Source organism: Pollicipes pollicipes, unplaced genomic scaffold (genome assembly GCF_011947565.3).
Source record: "Pollicipes pollicipes isolate AB1234 unplaced genomic scaffold, Ppol_2.1 Scaffold_4002;HRSCAF=4701_pilon_pilon_pilon, whole genome shotgun sequence".
NCBI lineage: Eukaryota > Metazoa > Arthropoda > Thecostraca > Pollicipedomorpha > Pollicipedidae > Pollicipes > Pollicipes pollicipes.
In genome coordinates this window covers 3858416-3878361 of record NW_023596420.1, presented here as the reverse complement: position 1 = coordinate 3878361, position 19946 = coordinate 3858416, and the positions used below count along the sequence as shown (strand labels likewise).

At 49.7% G+C, this 19946-nt stretch overlaps 1 protein-coding gene and 1 long non-coding RNA gene across 3 annotated transcripts in view; both read right to left on the bottom strand.

Moving 5' to 3' along the window:
• LOC119093911 (uncharacterized) overlaps positions 1-1459 on the bottom strand; it is a 52736-nt gene extending 51277 nt beyond the window's left edge. The window contains exon 1 of the long non-coding RNA XR_005093718.1: positions 1135-1459. This is a non-coding gene — a long non-coding RNA (uncharacterized LOC119093911). The remainder of the gene's footprint in view (positions 1-1134) is intronic.
• A 10871-nt stretch (positions 1460-12330) lies between these two features.
• On the bottom strand, positions 12331-17726 carry LOC119093589 (ATP synthase subunit s, mitochondrial). 2 transcript variants are annotated; one of them, XM_037216564.1, is made up of 5 exons: positions 17641-17726; positions 15347-15516; positions 14501-14709; positions 13695-13857; positions 12331-13329 (listed from the first exon to the last, which is right to left on the bottom strand). In XM_037216564.1, exons 2-5 carry the CDS (start codon positions 15514-15516, stop codon positions 13194-13196), a joined length of 678 nt encoding a protein of 225 aa, XP_037072459.1. In that variant the 5' UTR covers positions 17641-17726; the 3' UTR covers positions 12331-13193. The 2 variants fall into 2 exon arrangements, with proteins under 2 accessions (XP_037072459.1, XP_037072458.1); XM_037216563.1 differs by lacking the exon at positions 17641-17726 and adding an exon at positions 17364-17450.
• Between the last annotated feature and the right edge of the window lie 2220 nt (positions 17727-19946).

The following is a 19946-nucleotide window of genomic DNA, read 5'->3' as shown; positions in this document are numbered from 1 at the left end:
CTCATTTTGTGATACACCGGGCACGTTCTAAGAAACACTTATTGAGTGTCAGGGGGGGGGGGGGGGGGCGGGACCATTGGAAGGAAGTGTAAGCCTTGATCCGATTGGATACATGAAACCTCTTGTAGAGAAGCAAATGTCCTAGTGTCAATGCCTTTTTTGGCCGGTGCACAATCTTATCTAATTGATACATCCTCAGCATTCGTCAGATTACCTGGTTTCCTCAAGTTTTGCATGTATCTCAGCGTATTTTCCACTGGCGAAGGCGGATCTAGTGAGATGGCCACCAAGCTATGGCCTTCTCGTGGTGGCCAAGGTGGGACAAAAAAATGTTATGTCGTTAGACTTTGAGAATAGCTTCAGAAACTCCTGACAGAGGCCTGTTGCAGAGAAAGAAGCGAAATCTGAAGTGTATTTGAAAATCAGGCACATCTTTGAATTTGGTGTCCCCGATGAGTCGTTCTGGGTCCGCCCTCATGCAAAGAGGAAGCAAAAGTCCTCGAATGCTGGACGATTTGGGCGACTGAGGGGGGGGGGGATCGATGACTGCGGAAGCAATTAGGGTGACCACGGAGGTATTTTGAGTGACTGAAGAGGTGTTTGCCTCCTGAGTCGACATGACGAAATATGGTCTGCTTAGGCAACTATTTGAGTCAACTCGGTGATGGTTCAATTGAATAGTAAATTCAACTTCAGATGGGAGTATTGCGGGTACATCGTGCGGGTATAGTACACGGGCATAGTAGCTACCGATATGGCATGAGGGTATCAAGTATTTCTCCCGGAGCGGAGGAATAATCAAGAAGGCACTGAAGTCTGCCCGCCCCCGCATGACACGTATTGATGTGTGCATGGATAATGTACATGTAATTAAATGTACAGTTCAAACTTCAAGTCAGCGGGGAAAAATGCATGCATGGAAAACGTGTCAGGTTTTATACGTTTTGCCAGCAATTTGACGAGGCTGCAGCACGCTAGAAATGATTCTTCTATCAATAATTGCAGTTCATGCCCCCCCCCCCCCTCCTCAACGTGTAAAATTACGCCTCTAGTTCGGGACGCCTATTTTCCTCTGATGCATCCATATTTTAGGTGGTTTCGGATTCATGCCCAGCTCTAGCTGGGACAGCCTACCTTGCCAGGAGTCGGCATGCCAGCCGCGGACAGAGAGCGAGGTGCTGACTCCAGCCTTGTGGTGGCGGCAGCAGGCGACTCAGCTGGTCAGCGGCGCACGCTGACCGTCGCACCGTAGAGGGTTCGGTGGCCAGCACACCGGCTCGCCACCCAGTCAGCCCTGCTCTGCGGCCGGCCGCGTCACCCGTGGTCGACGACTAGCGCCCGCACGCGCCGATCTCACGTCGACACTCGCAGTCCGCAGTATAACACGCTCGCCCCAGCTGAACTGAGCGCAGCAGCGGCGGCCCTCCCCGGCCGAGACCGGCGCACGACACCGCCTCGCCGCGCGCCGCTCGCCGAATGGCGTTCTAGTGCGGCACGCTGCCGCCAGGGGCGCGGCGGCGCCCCGTCTGCCTGCCGATCGCCGCCGGCGCTGGCTCAAACGTCAGCCGGCGTTCAAACGGTCGTTCGCCGTGCGATCAGCGCGCCGCAGCGCCCGACTAAATCACAGACGTCTGCATGTGATCAGGTGTAACCGCCAGCGTCCGGGTGATAGGGCGTGCATGGCAAGGTCGCGCCAGCTTTCAGCGGGCGGCGGGTGACCGGCGGGTTATCGACCGTGGCCCGGCACGACACGTCTTGTGCGAGTCGGCGTCGCAGTCAGCGACCGCCGCCACGGACGCCGACCTTATCGCGGGCGCTGCCGTCGGTCGTTGTAGCCGCCGGCGCTCCAATCCCGCAGCTCACGCTGCGCTTTAACTCCGGCCGGTTAGCGCCCGGTTCAAACGGCTGGCGTCGAACGGACCTGCCGGCAGGACGCTGGCAGCGAGGTGGATCTGTCGTCACCGCCCCCCCCCCCCCCCCGGCCCCCTCCCATCACGAGGCGCGGCCGCCCGCGGGCTGCGGCAGCTACCAGACAGCCGGCCGTTTCCAGCCGCAGCCCGTGGCCGCGTCATGCGGAAGGCTTAAGTCGTGACTCACGCAGGTCGGCTTGGCGTGACTCAAGACCACCGCCGATTGATTGCTCACTTTTCGAGTGGTCAGCGCACGCGTACCGTGCACGTAAGCCGTGTACCACGAGTGCGCTCGTGATGACGCCTCGATTCGTGAGATTTACTAACGCATGGACCGCGGGGCGTGCGCTCCAGTTCCGGAGAAGGCGAACATGACAATATGGTGACGGCGAACCGGCCTGCCATGGCGACACGGTAACGGCGAACCGGCCCGCCATGGCGGTATGGTAACGGCGAACCGGCCTGCCATGGCGACACGGTAACGGAGAACCGGCCTGCCATGGTGACACGATAATGGCGAACCGGCCTGCCGTGGCGACACGGTAACGGCGAACCGGCCTGCTGTGGCGACACGGTAACGGCGAACCGGCCTGCTGTGGCGACACGGTAACGGAGAACCGGCCTGCCATGACGATACGGTAACGACGAACTGGCCTGCCATGACGATGCGGTAACGACGAACCGGCCTGCCATGGCGACACGGTAACGGCATGTCAGCAATGGAGAGCTGAGTGTCGGCATCGCCGCTCTGCCGACACGCCAGCGCCTGTCGGCGTCGGGCTGCCGACAGGCTTGCGCGCGTGGCCCTCAAGCAGGAGCGCCGCCGGTCCAACAAGCAAGCTCGCCAAACGCCACGGGCATGGAGGAGCGCATGTGCACGTGCTGCTGCTTCATACGTAACGATGGCAATGATTCCTTATTCCTGGCTCTGGTTATATCCCAGGAATAGCACCACCAAGCACCGGCGGCGCAGCTGGGACAGCGCGGGAGTGGGAGCAGAGGGGCAATAGTACGTTTTGGCTTCCTCAGAAGTTTGGAAGGCCGCGCTCGCTCAACCAAAGGCTTTGCAACCCACGTTGATCAGCAGAGTTCATATCACGGAGGCCGCCATAATTGAGCCAGAGTGACTACATCGTGTTCAGAAGGCTCTTCTGCATCAAGAAATCGTTCTCTGGATCCCGAGAGCGCTTTCATGAGTTCGGTAGCCCATGCTCTAGCTGGTGAGACCCGATTTTGTATAAAAACGTCTCTTTGCTGGTTCGGGAGGCTTCCGCTATGGACTAGCAGACCCTGTTATTGACAGGGAGGCCCCGCTATCAGCTAGGGGCCCTTTATGAACTGGGGATTACCGTTATGAAATATTAGACACTCGTGAGCTTCGATGCTCCCTTGTGAGCTAGAAGTCCCCTGATTTGGATTACGGGGCACACTCCAATATTAAGAGACTTCTCTGGAACAGGAGGCTTATTTGCTACAAGGTCCGGACGAAGACGATGCAAGAAATGCGTTGCAAATGTCGTATCTTAAGGATGCTGCATAGTGCATGCTAGATGCAAACATAGCGTGGAAAGGCCTGACCGAGAAGCGGGCCAAATGATGACGCGCACAAACGGATTTTCACTCATTTGAATGACTTTTCTGAAATTCTTGGTACCAAAATCGGCAATGAATCAGAAATAAAAACGTTTCTGGGGGTTGTGCATCGAGTTGAAAACTTGCGATTTTTGCTAAAAAAGCGTGGCTAAAACCGAACGAGCTTGCATCTAACTACACGAAAACTACACCTCTCGAAAAGTTTGCCTTTGTAAGCCTTGCTTTCATACAAGTATAATTGCATTATTTGGGTAGTTGTAATTCTAGGCTATTAAATGCAAAATTTCACAAATCTCCGAAAAAGACACCTTCATGCGCGTGCACATAGATGAAAAACGATTATATAGGTACTGAGTTTGCTCATCGACACCGCCTGTGATGGCTATAAGCCTTTTGGTGCCCGCAGCTAGCTTGCCCTGCATTTTCTATAAGGTCAGTCATGTCACGAAAGGACGTGAGGCTTTTGTGTTAAGCCCTTAACTTTTGCACTTGCCATTCATAAGCAGTGATCGGAACCGGGTTATGTCGGCTCCACAGTATTGCGTCCTGTTCCGATTTAGAACTCGTGTCGTTTGCTTTGTTTTCTTCCAAATCGCTTTTGGGAATTTAGTAAAACAAAAGATGGCTGCAAAATGTATCGTGTTATGGTGTGTATAAAAAAGAAAACTGTTTTGCACGCCTGGTGAGGCTTTACGAAGCTGTCTCTGTTGATGCGCAAATGACGAGTAGATTATTCAGCACACATGCTTGAAATGTGAAGTTCCAAAAGCTAACGAGTAAATTTTAATCGAAAATATACTATACTTGTGGCCGAACGCCGGGACAAAATTTAGGAACGGGAAAGGTGGTGCTGTCGAGGCAATCGAGGAGAAGAGGACTTCACGGATAAGACTTCTTTACTTACCCATCCACTGTCACTGGGGCTGCGCCAACACCAGAACCCCTCACGGTTTAATCCCACACCGGGCCGTCAGCCATCCCCACCCAGTTACGCTTGCCCGGTAACCACTCGCTTGTGTTTTTATTGGAGTTTAATTCTAAGTTATAGAAGAATTTCGGTAATGTGCACATCCAGACTTACCCTCTTGCGTTGGTAATATGGCAAAAGTAGTGTCTGTATGCATACATTTTCCGAAATCGTTACCGACCCACAGCAATACCCATGTTGCATTTCAGCTATGGCTTTTGCCAAGCCGTTCAGACCTCTCGCCCACGCCAACCAGTTATCCATTCTCAGCCAGGTATGCCTGCATGGCACCCACCGGTTTTTCTTTTCACAGCACAACAACTGTAAGCCATGGAAAAGTTTTAGCAACGTTTCCGTCCATCCCAATAACTCCGTTATAATAAAAAGTTGCATTGCAAAATTATGTTGTTGGCCCCCAAGTTAACTGAAATGGCGGTGGGCGCAAGCACTGCATAGCGTCGGAACTGTTTCCAGAAATCCATCCAACTAAAGGCTTCGCACCGATTCTTAAGAAGGCAATAGATATTTTTATTATTTTCCACCCAAACTTGCTGCTTTCCGTTGATAGTTACAAAAAAAGAAATGTCCGTGGAGCTAATGATGACAAAAAGGAGCACAACAAGAAAGATTATAAGATGCTTTTTTATGTCTCGCTAGCATTTTATAGTTGTCTTATCCATACTCGTGCCATACCGGTGATTGTTTTAAATTCTGCACAACTCCAAATCGTCACCCGTTACACATGGGTAGACAAGGTTTCATCCGCCCGTGAAGTTTCCTTTCTGTCCGATGCCATTCAATTTTTTTTGTTATTTACCATCTGTTGCCCACTCCATATTCAGAACTACCCTGTCTACCCTGAACAGCTTTTTAAGGAGTTCTGCCGCTTAAAAACGAATATTAAAGCATGCCTTATGCTTATATACATGAGCATTTCAACCAAACAAATCAGGCCCGGATACTCGTTGCCCCAATCGTTATAACATATGCATGGATGGTGAATAATCGAAGTCTGAACCAAAATGTAAAGAACCTTCATTCCTCTATTGTTATGGTCGGCACTAAATGTTACTTGATCGATCAACAAGCTTCCTTAATAGAATGCATCAACCGCCCACAAATCATCAAGTGTGCTATTTTTCCCCATGCCGCTCATGAATCTGGGAAAAGGCGGAAAGCGTTCAAATACACAGCAGAACATGCCAGCACGTTCTCGAACCGGCCATGCATAAAGACAATGCTTGATAGATAACTAAACTGATCTGGCAGTCGACACAGACAGCGTTATTTGGGATGTTTACGCGAAATCCATACAAGCGACGCGAGGTTCAGTTCGAAATAAGATGCAAAACTGCAGGCCTTCAGAGCCTCGTTGCGATCAATTGCTGGCCGGCACACGCTCAAAAGCAAGGTTAAGAGCGCAAATATCACGTAACATATCGTGACACGACCTGACCTGACCTTGCAAAAGGCTGGGTATGGGCAACATAAGTTGTATAGCTGTCGAGTGAAGTGACAATCAAGAAACCCAGTGCATGCATCTCCATTAAAGTTCTTAACATGCATGTGGTAATCATTTCGGAAATCATTCAAAGGCTAACACTTCATGCAATCCAGAAGGCAGAATCGCACGCAGGGTGGCACCGGGGCACGTGCCCCACGCCTCCTTACGTTCCGAGGGGCGAAAGGGGTCCCTCGGAATCTACGATTAAGGGCCTGATAGGCCGGTTGAAGGTAGCCATTCAGAGGTCCGGCCCAGGGCCGGACACTCAAATGCCAGCCAGAGCGCCCTGTAGGCTGATCAGGGGCCCACTGGGCCAATAAGGGTCTATATCTGGGTCAGACACGACCAGTAATGCACAGTCAGCTCCGAGGCGGCACGGGCCGGATGAGCCATTTCTCAAACAGGGACGGAGCCAGAGCCAGCATTTTACAGTGTTCGGGTCCAAAGCGCCTTACAGGGGCCCCGTGCTGTCAAGGGGCCCTGAGTCGGCTGGAGGCAGTGTTCGAGGAGGCCCGCAGAGCCTAGAAGGCCCACCGGGTTCCGCGGTCAAGGGCGCGATTGAAGGGTCTAAGGGCATAAAGGGCTGGTCGGAGTCTTATTCAGGGGTCCCGACCTGCGAAGGCGAACCTTCAAATGACGGTAAAGGGATCCTTTGCACCGATCGGGGACCCTCTGAGTCAATATGGGCCGATGTGTCAGTCAGGTACCACCAAAACCGCACAGTCGGCTCAGTGCCTGTTTGTGCCGGGGGGCCCACTTTCCAATCAGCTATGAAACCGCGGCCAGTGATGCACCTTGTTCGGGGGCATTATATCTGTCAGGGGACCACGGTGCCTAACAGAGGGCCCTGTGCTCGCAGGCGCCCCGAGCCTACCAAGGCAAGTGTTCGATGAGGTCCAAAGAGGGGCCGGGCGGCACCGGAACCGACGATCAAAGTCCTGGTTGGAGGGCATAAGGGTCCAAAGGATTGGCTATGTGCCACATAAAGAATCGCCGCCAGTAGGGTCGTGACCTGAAATATCAGCCACAGGTTTTCTTGCACCGTTTCAGGAACCCCTGGGACAATGCGGTTGTCTAAATCGGTCAGAGACCCCGAACACCGGGCAGTCGGTTCCATGTCGGCCCCACATAGCTGGCGCCGCACAGTTGGCTCCTGGAATCCTATTTCCCAAGCAGAAACGAGGCCGGGTCCACGATTTACAATATTTGGAGTCCCTGACACAATGAGGGATCTCTGCGTCAGTTAGGAGCCATAGTGCCTAACAGGTGTCTTGTGGCGGCAAGTAGCCTCGAGTCGGAGCGGTGTTTGAGGGGGCTCGAAAAGGGGCCGAAGCGTCTCTCGAGACCAAAGACCAAGGACCCGATGACAAGGCTGAAGGGTCCGAAGGGCTGGCTGTAGGTCACTTTAAGGACCCCACCCATAGGCCGTGATCTCAAATGTCAGTAAGATGACCTCGTGCGCCGATAGGGACCCCTGAGACAGAGCGTTCCTCTATTTCGGCCAGAGATCCCGAACAACGAACAGTCGGTTCCGTGTTCGTCTCAGCTCTGTGGGCCCATTTCCCAGTCAGGGACAAGTCCAGGTCCATGATTTACATTGGTCAGGCTCCTAAATCGCTCAGGGGCCCACAGTGCCTAACAGGGTATTCTGTGCCAACAAGGGCCTTGAATTGGTGATGGGAAGATTTGCTTGACAAAGACGGGAACGTAAGCGCGAATGACAGAGGGTCTCTTGCGTTGGCCGGGGCCCTCTGACAAGGGAAGGAAACAATAATTTATGGCGAGGGCTCACATTGAGGCAATGGAAGAGTACTGTGCCAGTCAGGGCTCCAGCAGCGAATGGTGGGCCCTCCAACCCAATTCCAGCATGGGCCCGTTATTCCCAACTGTAATCTATGTGCAATTACTTGGCCACCCGCGGCTAGCAGGGATGTTGTTGCGTTAATGACGGTCCATGCGTCGATCCGGTGCCAACTGCGCGGGTCAGAAGGCCTCCCGCGCCAGGGAGTGAACCAATGTGATACGATGTATCCCTCCAAGGGCCGCCGGATCGGCCAGGGGATGCCAGCCCATGTCAACGGCCCGAAGACACACCGTGGTGGGACAGAGTGGCCCTCCAGCCCTTGACCGGGAACGACAATGTACCCCGTAGTGTTATACTCGAGGGAGCCCCTTTACCAGAAAGAAATAGGGGTCTTATTCGTGTTGAATGGAGTGGGTCGAGATGTGTTTAAACGCATAACGCCATCCCGCGTTTGCCTGTGTGGGTTTTTTTATTTTTAAAGGTTTAATCCGAACCATTTGAATGAATGGACTTCTGGGATTAGAGCTCACACCAAGCAGTGCTCGTTTTGTGAGCCCTGACCCCTGCCATCCGGTTGCGCAATTCAAAGCAACAGCATAATTTAGTGGCGAAAGTTAAAAGCGCCGCAGTGCCAGGCACGACCCGTTCTGCCCTCTAACGTCAACTGACTTTTAGGGCAATCGCTGCCCTGACCGTGGGCCGTATCTGTTCACGACAAATAGCGAACACCCAAAGCGACTCGAACGCACCCCACCACGGGATGGTGGATCAGAAGGCAACACTCTAACCTGCGGAGCCAGCGGAACAACGTTCATCCTTTTGCAAAATCGATCAGGGAAGAAGATTACATTAAAATGTGTGTCTGCGCGCGGGGTGCCAATAGTGCAGTAATTAACGCGCCTGCGTTAACCACCGCGAGTCTGGAGGGCCAGAGGTATGGATTTCGATTTTCCGCGGTGCCGGCTCTTCCCGCCAGGGTGAGAGACAGGCGATGTCATGTAGCCTCAGCACCTGAGCGCACCATAAAACCCTAATGACACGCTCGTAATCTCGGGGAGCAGGGATAGCGATGGCTTATGTTTCAGTTCTCGTAGGAAAGTACAGCGTTGGCCGCTTCAAGTAACGCCAGCCGGCAGGCGCCGTGCGCGCAACAACGACCATGGTAAAATAATGCTTTCGAATGCCTTTGAAAATTCATTCGCACAGCCCAAAGGTAACAGCTAGCGAATCCTTTTTTTTAGTTTGACGTTGCGCTCTGGTCAGATTAACAGCTACGACAACACGAAAAATGGAGATTTTACCTGTACTCTTCCAGTTCCATCCGCAGATTCCAGCACCACTTCGAGGTGCTGTAAAGGCCAGTCCGTTCTTATCACCAATCCAAAAATCGTGCAGTGGAAATGTACGCCCGAACTGCTTTCTAACTACACGATTTTATCTCATGAAGCGTTCAAAGGTACTGTTTCAGATGCGTCGTCATTTTCGTCCATCCGTTGGCCACGACGTGGTGTTGACCGCGAAGCCGACGTCGCGAAGTTAATGGAGACTGCCACGCCAGGCGTCGAGGTCCTTGTTGCTAAGATTAACGAGCGCGCATGCTCAAAACTGAGTCGCATAATGTGAATAATTAATAATTAATCGACCCTGACCGAATGTTGAACATCCAGATAAACAAGGCTTGCCATGTCAATACGCATTGTTGACCCATTTCGGTCTACAATATGCATTCGCGTGTCCTTATATCTCTATGCCACACCCATCCAAATTCTAACGTAACATCCAAGCCTTGTTGTCTTAGAAAGAGTCCCTTGAACCATAAAAAATGAAGAGCTTCGGTGGTTTATTGCATGGAATCGCTAAACGCAGCATTTCTTCACTTCATTGACTATAAAATTCAGGCAGAATTGATCTCGCGTTAGCTTCCGACGTATATTCCAGTTTCAAAAGGCAAAAATGTTAAGCATCAGAGAAAAACTTGCCCTCATTAACAAATATGCCATATCCGTCATTTTTTTTGGGGGGGGGGAGGGGCTTTGACTACCAGAGGGTCCGTTGTTAACCCTGTGTCCCCGCCCCCCTTGTCATGGCTCTAGCTGCGCGCCCGAATGACTGCATTCTGTAATTTCCTCCTAGCTGAGATCTGAGTTCCTAGCTGAGATCTGACAAGCTTCAGATCGTGATCAATAGTACGGTGCTTGCTGCTTAGAAATTACATGAGCAAACTTGGTGACGAATTTGCAAAAAAGCTTAACGGTTAATACAGCTCATAACAACGTGAAATTAATACAGTTAAAAACAGTTATTACTGCATGCTGTTCTTTTTAACACTCTGAAATAGTCTGCTGATTGATCAGGGCATGATGTGTTTCCCGGGCCGACTTTTCTTTTTTCCCTTCGCGTTTTTTCAAGTCCAAAAGTTTTTTTCGAAATTTTTTCCCGGGCCGGCTCGCGCCCCACCACAAAACCATTGGCTCGTGAACTGGTTCACAATTTAGCTCGAATCGAACACAAGTGCGATCATCAGCCTTTCTAAAACTTGTGCTTTCAGGTCACTATCTTCAAGTTAAAATACCATGTAAACCCGATCAGAGCAGTGGAGCCGAGCCCAAACTCGGAAAATGTTCGACCGATATCCTTAAAACCCGTACCAATAAATCCAATGCGGGTGGCGTCATGAGCCGCTCTGACGTTGGTGGCCTAAGGGCACCATCTATGCCGTACGTCTTGCAGAGTCATATCACCGCCATATCAAACAAATAAGCGCCGCCAGTCGACATGTTTGGGGGTCGATCGATGACTGAGCCAGCGACACCAAACGCGTACGGTCCTACTCTCTGCACATCATTGTTACATATTTTGTAATGTTGTAGTTTGGTCTACATCGCTGGACGGATGCACGCACTCAGCGCTATCAGTCATGCTCTGTCAGGGGATCAGTTGTACGAAAAGGTGCCGCCGGCCGAGTACGACGTTTCAGTGTCGTTCGATAGCCCTTGGCTAGGGCTGTCGAGTGCTCACGGTTCCACGCATCTCGCGCGATTTTTTTTTTCAACGCTGCCACGTTCTCCTCTCAACTGGCGCCAAACGGCCACCCGCATTTCTTACCAATGAAGGAAGTGTTCCATTTTTGGGTATATTTCAAAAAAAAAACTATAGTGAAGCCTCAGGACTAGTTACCAGTTATCTTATATAAAAATGGGCCTAAAAATAAAATGGCCCTCGGTAGTGCCACTGCAGCACCCTCAAGCCATAAAATGGATACCAATTTTAATAATTTTCGAGTTCAAATTACGCTGTAAACGCTTTGCAACAGCACTACGCTTCTTCCCTGCAGTAGCGCCGACCGCCGCGATGGCAACCACCGTGCACAGCTCTCCTGGTGCGAATAAAAGAACGTTTGTAATTTGCCCAGCGGGCGAATTAAAAGTTCAGCGGTTGAAGTCTAAACCAGCGCGTCACATGGGTCATGTAATAACACCATTCCCAACCCAAAGTGCGCCTCGAAAGGAGCCGCTACGGTAAACGTCATAGAGGAGAAATCAAAGCCATAGTGTACCGCATCGCAAGCTGTCAGATGCGTTCGCGAGGAACATTGTTCATATACATAAAACAAAAGTAATAGCATTAGTTCTCAGAGAAAACCCGGGAGAGTGGAGATATGGATGCGTTGGTGTTTCGGCAACATGTCTTAATTGAAACGAATAGCAGACGTGAAAAACGTTTCGCTGAATTCGCGGCATAACTTCATCTTTGCATATCCTCTAGTCTAACCAACGTGTTACGCTTTCAGTACCTTTATCACACAAAGTTTTTGACCCATTAGTGTGTTACAAACCTTACGGCACCCATACGTTGAAAAAAGCACTGCGGATGAAACGCCTTACTGTCCTGGTGATGAGCAGGGTCATACCAAACGCGAATATTTTCACAGCAAAAACGATTTCTCCCGCAAGATCAGGTACTTCAAATCGAAATCCTGAGCTATTCAAGATTTCGAGAAAACCGGCAATACTGATCAAATCGCACGCGTCTGGCGTAACAATCAGTAAAAATGCAAAATGGTTGGGATGCTTCCTTCAAACCACCTGCATCCGCATTCCGTACTACACAGTCATCGTGCCATATCAGACAAATAAATGCCGCAGGCTTATTTCGACGCCTGGGTATCATTCGATAACGCTGAGCGAGTGGCATTGCAAGCACTGCGAAACCTACGGCGCCACATCGCACGAAGAAGCGTTCGCAAGAGCAAAAGGACAAAATGCCTGCGACAGCGGGGTAATTTCACCCAGGAAACGGTGGCAACTCATTTCTCTATATTTTCTCTCAATACCCTCATCATACATACCTCCCCATAGTTCGGCCGATGCCCCACACTGGTCTGGTCTGGTCTCAGCGGTCGGCCACCGACGTCGGATCTCTGGCCTGCCTCTCCGGGCTGCATTTAAGGAGTACACGTGAAGACGTGCTCCCACTTTAACCGTCTCAAGAACACAATTCACCTACTTTCGAAAATGCCCATCCCGTGGGCATTCTGAACGCGTAATCAAAATTCTGTATAAACTATCGGTTTATTCAACCAACCCGACTGTCATTTATATTTCTCGTACTGGCATTGGCCATGTCAATTAGACACTTCGTGTTTCACAGGCTGCGACGCCCGCTCCCGAAAATGGGCGCAATGGTCTAAGCGACCTTACAACCAAAAAAAAAAACAGCAAAACACGTGGTCCTATTTCCACTTATCGTTGTGACCACCATACTTACTGTCACGACTTCAGTATCAAAAATCCATTTACAGTGGTTTGGCAACAGCATGCTGTTCAGCATCTAAGAACGTCCCTTAACAATCTGGGAGTTCTCAAAGCCGCACGTGTTCAGCATTCATGATATCCATGCCACGTGTGTACATTCATCACAGGAGCACCGATGTGATCAAGAGACACGTACAAACGTGGGCGTATTGAGGCAAAACAGTCTGAATTTCACCGCATGTGGTGCAAATTGCACAAGTATAAGTCACATGTGCTGGAGTTGAAGCTCCAATTATAGCTCGAAATAGCTGAACAATGTAATACGTTTCAAAGTAATCCGCAAACCGATTGGTGCAGCCAGCCGCCCAAGCCATGATAACGGTGCGTCATGTCTGTAGGCCTAGCCGAGTCCCTCCAAAACAGCGTAAGTGACACGTAAGGCAGCTGGACGGGATTATAGTGAGCGGCTGTAAGCACAGCGGTGCACTTCGTTACGTAGCATGCCGCGACTCTCGACACCACCGCCATCTATCACAACGATGCGGCGGTCCCGGGCTAAGTCAGGATATCAGACACCCCTCTACTCGTCAGCGGGCGGATCCATCCCGGCGCGGCGGGGCGCCGGCAGCGGGCCGACGGCTCATCCGCAGCAGCCAGCCTCCTATTTGGTACGCTCGTCCTGGTGGGGCGGCGGGAACGAGATTCGACAGCCCGGAAGCAGTTGCTTCAGCTCGCGCACGCACGCCGCCCGGTCCTCCACCTCTGGCAGGTCGAACAGGCGCAGGTCCTTCAGGACCCTGCCGGTCATGCCGCACACACGCGCGCTGAGCGTGAGCACGGCCGGCAACAGACGACGAGGCGCACTCTCAACAGAGACAAACAAAGCACACGCGCTCCGCAAGTAATTTCACACTTTCATATTTCCTTTGACGCCCCTACCTGAGAATAGTGAACACCGTAGTACAAAATACTTCAAGACATGCAAAATATACGCCCCTTATTTGCCACGGCTTTAAAATATGCCACAAAGACGATAATGAAAGCACACCTCTGGCTAATGACGCGGGCAAACTCAACATAGCCCTCATGAGTACGCGTTCAGCTGCGAATGGAGTCCACCAAACGGCGTCCTCACACGCGGCAAGCTCGCACAAACGCTCACTTGAGCTTGGCAAGGTGCCGGAGGCCGTCCATGGTGACGTTGCCACAGCTGCTTATCTCCAGCGACTCGAGGGAGTGCGAGAGGTACTCGAGGTAGCGTAAACCCGTATCATCCAGGTAGCCACAGTAGTGAAACCGGATCCTGCGCAGCGACGACAGACCTTCTGCGGCAACGGTCAGCACGAGGGGCCAAGTCAACGCTCGATCCAGCCCAACGAAACGTGGGCACGCTTCTTCGCATGCTGACAACCCGCATCGATATACACATCTGGAGATCATTGCAGATTACAGGTACTCGTCGATGGATTGCGGTGGTGTAATGTCTTAGATAATTTCTAACCTTCCGGGTTTGCTCTGAATTATCATTTCAATGAACGCCACCTATATTGAAAGCACGACACCGGCTTTTTCCGTTTTCCGCGTCCTTTGCGCGTTTTCTTTCGTTGGCGCTTCATTGATGCTCCAGTAAGATTTTACTTCTACACAGGAGCCCACTTCAAGTTGCCAGAACAGGGTTGATTCAAAGTTGGCCGCTATTGGACACTTGTCATGTCACGTCCGGCCCAACCAGCACAACGTACTGCATTACTGTCCACACATCTTAAATCTTTAACACACCTCACGCCAGACATTGGCCACTAACATTCTTTTGATAATGCACTCCATATGGCATGCACATGACATGCACAGCAAAAATTCAGTGCCTCATTACCGATGCCTTACAGACAGACGAAGACATGAACGTCTCCCAGCAAACACATAATGTAAACGGGAAACCCAACATTCGCACATAACCTCCGCACTCACTGAAGTGATGAAATCCGATGTGCATGATGGCCGCGTTGTCGGCGTTGATCTCCTCGATGTAGTTCTTTTTACTGCCACCAGGTGGCAGCGAGTTGTAATCGGTCTGCCAGCCGGGCTGGCTGCGCCACCGAAAGTGAGCACCGCAGCGCAGCAGCCACTCGGCGCACGCGCGGTCCGGACCCACTGAGTCGATTCGGGACGCATCCACCCTGCCGACGACAGCGTCAAAAGGAGGCGTCGCCGGCGACGGTGCGGAGTTCGCGGTTACCAACTCCTGAACACCATTATCACGGAGGATCGCTGCGACCTTGGTTGGCCACTGTTTATATACGACAAGAAACGTACAGGTAGCAGACCACTGTAATGAGCCCACAGGCCTGGCCAGCTGGGGATGTCGCGCTTTAAATTAAAAGCACAACAGAATAACCTGGATAGAGGTGACTGTCTGATATTCCATACAAAAGTGGACATTGAAACACATGCTTGTTGACTCGTTCACCTCCCATGGGGCCGGTGGACGTAAAGTGGTTGCTGAGGGGACCAGTGGACATGAATGCGGGTAGGTGAGTGCGGATCAATTATGTGCTTAAGAACATCATCCTGAGCTGTTGCAAAGGGTATTGAGACAAAACATGACAAGCACATGTATACCAAAGAGCATAACACAATAATGTGCACAAGGTATATACAGCCTTTCTCATTTACATGTCTCTGCGCTAACATATTTACAGGAGTAAACAATGCTTACTCAAGCAACATTGTCCCCAAAGCACATAAATTTCAGTGGTGTATGCAGATGTAGTGAGGCTAAGAAATCCATCCACTGTGAGACAAAGACAGGCTTACTTGTTAAAGATGGCATTAAGCCAGCCCCAAATGTTTCTTCGCTGTGGCTGCTGAAACTGTGGTGCCCCACCAGGCATCAATCTTGACGGACAAAGCAGAACGATCGGCGCAGTGCAGGCCCGGAGACATCGTGCCTGGGACCGGGCTATGCTCAACGCAGATCGCAGCATCTGGCAATGCAAAAAACAAATAATTCTAATGACATCTATCAAAAAGAATACTTTGGCCACATGCAAGTTAGCAAAAGGTAACCATGCTTGATAATGTACCAGCAAAAGCAATGAAGATATCTCAGGAATACCATGGCTTGGTTCCAAAAGGTTACACCAAAAACATAACCTAAGATGATCATGTATTTCAAAAATCACCCAATACCTAAGTCCACCAGTAGGTTCAGCAAGTTTCAGGGGGGCACATTGCTCTGGATGGGAAGGCAACAGGATATCACCAGTTTCTGCATGGATGACAAAGTTGTGGAGCCTATGTTGATAGTAGCTTAGTAGCTTTAGATATTGGGGTAGTTAAATGCCCCAAAAGGAGATACTTTTTCCAGGGTCATTGCTACCATTATATTCAACTGCAGGGCATCAGGTTTGTATCAGTACTGTGTTGTATTGTCAGCTGTCACCCAAACCACAAGATTCATATGGCAGACAGCCAAATTGCAGGGTGATATGACTGAGGCCAAGAGTATCATTTGGAGTATATGCACATAGCAATATTGCATTTCTATTGACCTTGGTTATCAACTAAGCATAAAACTGCTGTTCCATCCAACCATCACTGGGTGACAGATTATGCCACACAACAATAATTCAAAGGAAGTGTTCCAAATTTGTATGGGGCTTTGAATTGAAATTCCTATCTTGAAACTCATTTGGTGCAGTTGACAGCCTTTCTACCCTATAAGTCACATGCCCAAGAAGGTGTACAGACTATTTCAGGGAGACTATTTCTAGGTCATCCAGGCATACATAATGCTTTACTAACATAATCTAAATCCAGCCATTACATGTGCCACACAGCATTTAAGACCAAAAAAGAATGTAGTTGTCCAGACATTCATATCTTATGTTCCAACTGAAGTTCATGAGTATGATTTCCAGATAAAACAGCAGTTAATCAGCTTTCAATCAATGTTGTGCAAAGAACAATGACATCAAGTTGTTCTTTGCACAGCAATTGACAACTTTTTAAAAAAAATTAACATGTCATTCAATGACATATGGAGGGACACATTTACTGAACAGAGAAACTATGTTACCTAGAACAGCCTTTTCCACCCTTAAAGTAAGGCAACAATTAAAAGTGAGCCAATTTCGTCATGTCTGATGCTTGCTTCAATATCTTTAATGTAGAACCTTTCCTTCAAGGGAGTTAATTTGCCTTCACACAAATTGCACATAGCCAAAATAAGTAATCTAAGATTTTGCTCAGAACTATTCCTTTCAGTATATCTGAATTACAAGCAAACCATGCATCACCACACAGCTTATGCCTTATCAACATCAACTTCACTGATTGCTGACCTTCTGTGAATGCTACCCAGTATCCAAACCCAAATTAAATGTGACTGACATGCTTTGGCATGGTTATCATTATTGCGATATCAAAGGGTCAGACAACAAACAAGATCAGAGGGCATGGCAACCATGCTGAGCAATGCAACATATCAAACTTTCACCATGAAATCATGCTGTTGTCATGACACTGCATGGTTGGATACTAAGGTTTAGATTTCATGCAGCGAGCACTGCCTGACATAAACTCTGATCCTGTAAATCCACCCACTGAAAAGGTCTGGAATAATTCCTTGCATATTTTGCTTTGCCTGATTCTGGGTTACTTTACATTATACTGATGGCAACGGACAATTCAGAATTGGCCACTGATGCAGAAAGAGCCAGTTTCATTCTGCACTGCCCTACATGAGTAACAAGAGTAACATACCACACATGAGTAACTCTTTTCCCCAAATTACCACAACCTGCTCAAAACACCAATTGGAGCCACAAACCTGCTCCAGCAGCATCTTTTGAAAACATGCCATGCATTGCAGACTTCCCCACGTCTAGAACCAGTGCTACATTAATATGGAAAATGCTGATGGTAGCATTCATACAAACGCTTCTACACAGGATTGGTTGGATGAATTGCAAGCTAGTACGGCCCAGAGATGTCTATGGTCTTTGTCTATGGCCGTAACTCTGACAATCTTGGGTCCAAGAATTCTGCGCTTCTATACTGTACACGCAGCGCGGCGCAGCATCCGCGCCTGATACAATGTGAATCACCTTTTTCTACTTCACCAGCGATGCGTCCTCTCCAGAGAGGGCCTAGAACATGACACAACCTAAGGGCCGCTCGAACCACCATTTAATCCGGGAGCATCACCGCATGTCTTGTCTGCGCCATAGATGCACGAGCATCAAAATTAATTAATTAAATGCCCTGGATCGCATGACGTAGTTCAAAGACATTTGCAGTAGTTGTACGCGGCTATGAAAGTTAAAAATAGTCTAATAGGACTAATTTTATCCTAAACGACGCGGTATTGAGTTTCCTTTCACAAGTTTATTATTGTACTTGGTGTCACTATGGCAACTCAACGACTCCTGTGCGCATCCGAGTGACCATAGGTGCACGTGAAGCATTCTGGTGGTTGGAGAGTGCCTGATTCCAGCAAGAGTTCATAACCCGCTACTTCCATTCCATTACTGGAAGTGGCTATACCAGCGAGGGTGTTCAGTAAGGTTATATGCACGCTGTCCTTTTGAAAGAAAGGACGGGAGCGGTGCCACGGATTTGTGGTGGCAAAGGGGCTGGGGGGGGGGGGGGGGGGGGGGGCTGGCTGCGGGGGGGGGAGGCGGGATTTTCGAGGAGCCTGGTCAAAATGGAAACTTCCGCAGGGATGGCGGGGTCTCACATCTGTGTTCCCAGGCAGTGTCACATTCAAGGTGAAGGGGCACCGGTGGCATGTGCTTCATTATCAAACTGTTATATGCATTATATCCAAGTATCGGGCCTTGCTATCCAGTAAGGGACCTCAATGGCCTAGAAAAGCATCTCCTGATGCCTAGAGGGTGGGGGGTGGGGGGGGGGGGGGGTCTCCTAATGCAGACAAGGGTGCTTCCGATTGATGAAAGGGGCCTTCGAATCCAGTCAAGGGCCAGGTTACCGCGGAGCAGGATATCCTTATTCCGGACCGCCACCATCTGATGCATGCAAGGAGTCTCCTATTCCAAAGATGGTCCATCGTATCCAGAACAGGGCCCCGAGCATATAATGGGGTGTGTGTGGGGGGGGGGGGGGGGAGGCATGCAGTTGCAGTAAAGTCCGACTACTGAGGGAGTGCTCCACATCTATATGCGGTGTTGAACTGAAATAGCCATCTGAAAAATTATTCGGTGCAGTTCCCGACCCTGCCCTTTTTAAGAACCTAGAGGATTGTGGTATCTGAGCTACAAGCCCGCGAAGTTGTGCAAACTATTTCAAAGTCACCCAGGCATCCATGATGCCATTCCGTCAGATAAGCGGTGATCGAGGCCAAGAAGGACTTAATTGGCGAGTCGTTCCTATCTGGCGTTCATGAGCACTGTTTCCGGACATGACGGACGTCGACTGGCTCTCAGTCAGCGCTCAATCGAATTCCAAATCACTGTGCAGCTTGCGGTAATGTTATCAAACAATGACGTAGTGAAAAATATATTTACTAAATACAGAAATTTTGCTGTGTTAAGTAGCCCTTTTCACTTAAAAGTAACCAATAGTTATAAGTGAGCGTATTTCATCATATCTGATGCTTTAATATCTGCAAATATGGAACATTCCCCTGCAAGGGATTGTGAACAGGATTGTGAACAGGGAGAAGGGAACAAAAGGGCTGGACAGCACTGAAAGGTCTTCAAGTGGCTCTTTCAGTTCACAGCCCCACACAAATGTGGAACATTACATTTAATAGGAATGTTTTGCCTTTGTATGGAGTTTTGAACTGAAAAATACACATTGGTCATTTGGTGCAGGTCACAGCCTTGCTTAAGACCTAAACCCTCCAGGTTCCGAGTCGCACGCCCTCGAATGTGCGCAGATTTTCTCGCGAATACCATTTCAAGACCATTCAGGTATTTTGATATCTCAGTAGCGTCATTGCAATTCTGCTACCCAATTGGTCATGCGGCGTTCAAGGCCACGAAGAAAGCAATCGTCAAGTCGTTCATATCTGACGTTTGTCAGCAGGATTTCCAGCTATTACAGACCTCAATTGGCTCTCAGTATTGCGCCCGCTGAGCAAGTTTCAAAGACGAATCACATTTTGTAGTACATACAATAAGTGGGACATGTATCCTAGACGTTACGGAAATGCGACTTGTAATCGGGTAACTTAATAATAGCTTCGTAACCGAGTATGTTAACGCAAGTAAGACCTTAAACTCACGGATAAATATGTAAGAACACCTCGAGGAAGGAACAAAACTTAAGCCCGTGAATATATTTGGTTGAGCAAACACTTCCAGCACCGCCGCGGCTACATGTCGGGAAATTGGGGCATGGATGAATGCTAGGGAAGCAATTTCGCACAGCCGGTTTGATAGCATCTCAA